This window comes from Octopus bimaculoides, chromosome 3, assembly GCF_001194135.2.
Source record: "Octopus bimaculoides isolate UCB-OBI-ISO-001 chromosome 3, ASM119413v2, whole genome shotgun sequence".
NCBI lineage: Eukaryota > Metazoa > Mollusca > Cephalopoda > Octopoda > Octopodidae > Octopus > Octopus bimaculoides.
In genome coordinates this window covers 72,832,103-72,833,322 of record NC_068983.1, presented here as the reverse complement: position 1 = coordinate 72,833,322, position 1,220 = coordinate 72,832,103, and the positions used below count along the sequence as shown (strand labels likewise).

Genomic DNA, 1,220 nt, shown 5'->3' with positions numbered 1-1,220 from the left:
AAAATTTTAACTTCGAAACAAACTATCTTTAAAACTTTTTTTTATAGAAAATGTGCTGGTAGTTTTAATTTTGTTTATGTCCAGAATCACAAAGATTGAAATTACTGAACTACACATATGAGAGAAACAATCTTGAATTTCACTCTTTTTACTCATGAACAACACATAACTAAAACTCTCAAGGTCACCATAAATGCCTTCTTTTAAAAAATTTGATTGTCCTTCATGGCAATCTCATATATATATATATATATATATAACATTGTCAAAGCTACATAACACAAAGACTGGGATTCCACTTTTGATTCAGGAAATAGTTCAACTTTAAAATGAATATCTAAGCTTCTGTAAGTCCAGTTATAACCCACAGTGGAGTATTACTCATATCCATGCAATGGTGCTGTTGTTTTTTCTCACAAATCTAGGCTGAATAACCCTTACCTCCAAAGATGCCATTTGAGTGATTGACAAAAATTCAATCACCAACACACCTCAACTACTATCTTATAGACTGTGCCCTCACCCTGCTTTCTATATCATCATCATACTAGCATCAATTTCTCTAAAATAGGTAGCTGCACATTTTCTCGCATCCCCACTCATCTTTCCTACAACACTGTGTCGGACATTGCATTAAACATTTCACACAATCTACCATATCAGAACTGCTACCCTTAAATTTGTTGTGTCTTTCTCTCTTCACATTTATTCATGCATGCAATAATAACTACCTGAAATGATCCAATAGATTTAATAATAAGATCTGCATTTCAGTAAAAAATGGCTTTGGCAATGTGAAGTTTTTGTTGTCACTCTGAGATTTGTTCTTCTGCTGAAGAGCATGCCAGATCTTGTCTACCAATTCTGTGATGAGAACTGTCAACTGTGAATGAGGATCCCTACGAAAAAAGTAAATAACAATGTTAAACATACAAAAGATGAAATTAAAAACAAGTGAATAGAAGTGTATGTGTGACTATACATGTGCGTTGTGTTCTCGAACAAGACACTTTATTTCACATTGCTCCAATTCATTCAGGGTATATGTATCTAGAATACTTAACTACTTATATGTTAATTCAAGACCAATAAATTACTTACATGTGGATACTACAATATTACATGACCAATAAATTACATGTTTTTAAGTTATGAAACAATTTGTTGTGATATTAGAATTTTCTTATTGTTAAAATTTCATTTAACACTTTCTCTATCAT

General features: G+C 31.6%; 1 protein-coding gene across 1 annotated transcript in view; it reads right to left on the bottom strand.

Moving 5' to 3' along the window:
- LOC128247297 (nucleolar pre-ribosomal-associated protein 1-like) overlaps window positions 1-1,220 on the bottom strand; it is a 20,832-nt gene that overhangs the window by 4,735 nt on the left and 14,877 nt on the right. The window contains exon 11 of the mRNA XM_052966221.1: window positions 732-899. Coding sequence (XP_052822181.1) covers window positions 732-899 — 168 coding nt within the window. The remainder of the gene's footprint in view (window positions 1-731; window positions 900-1,220) is intronic.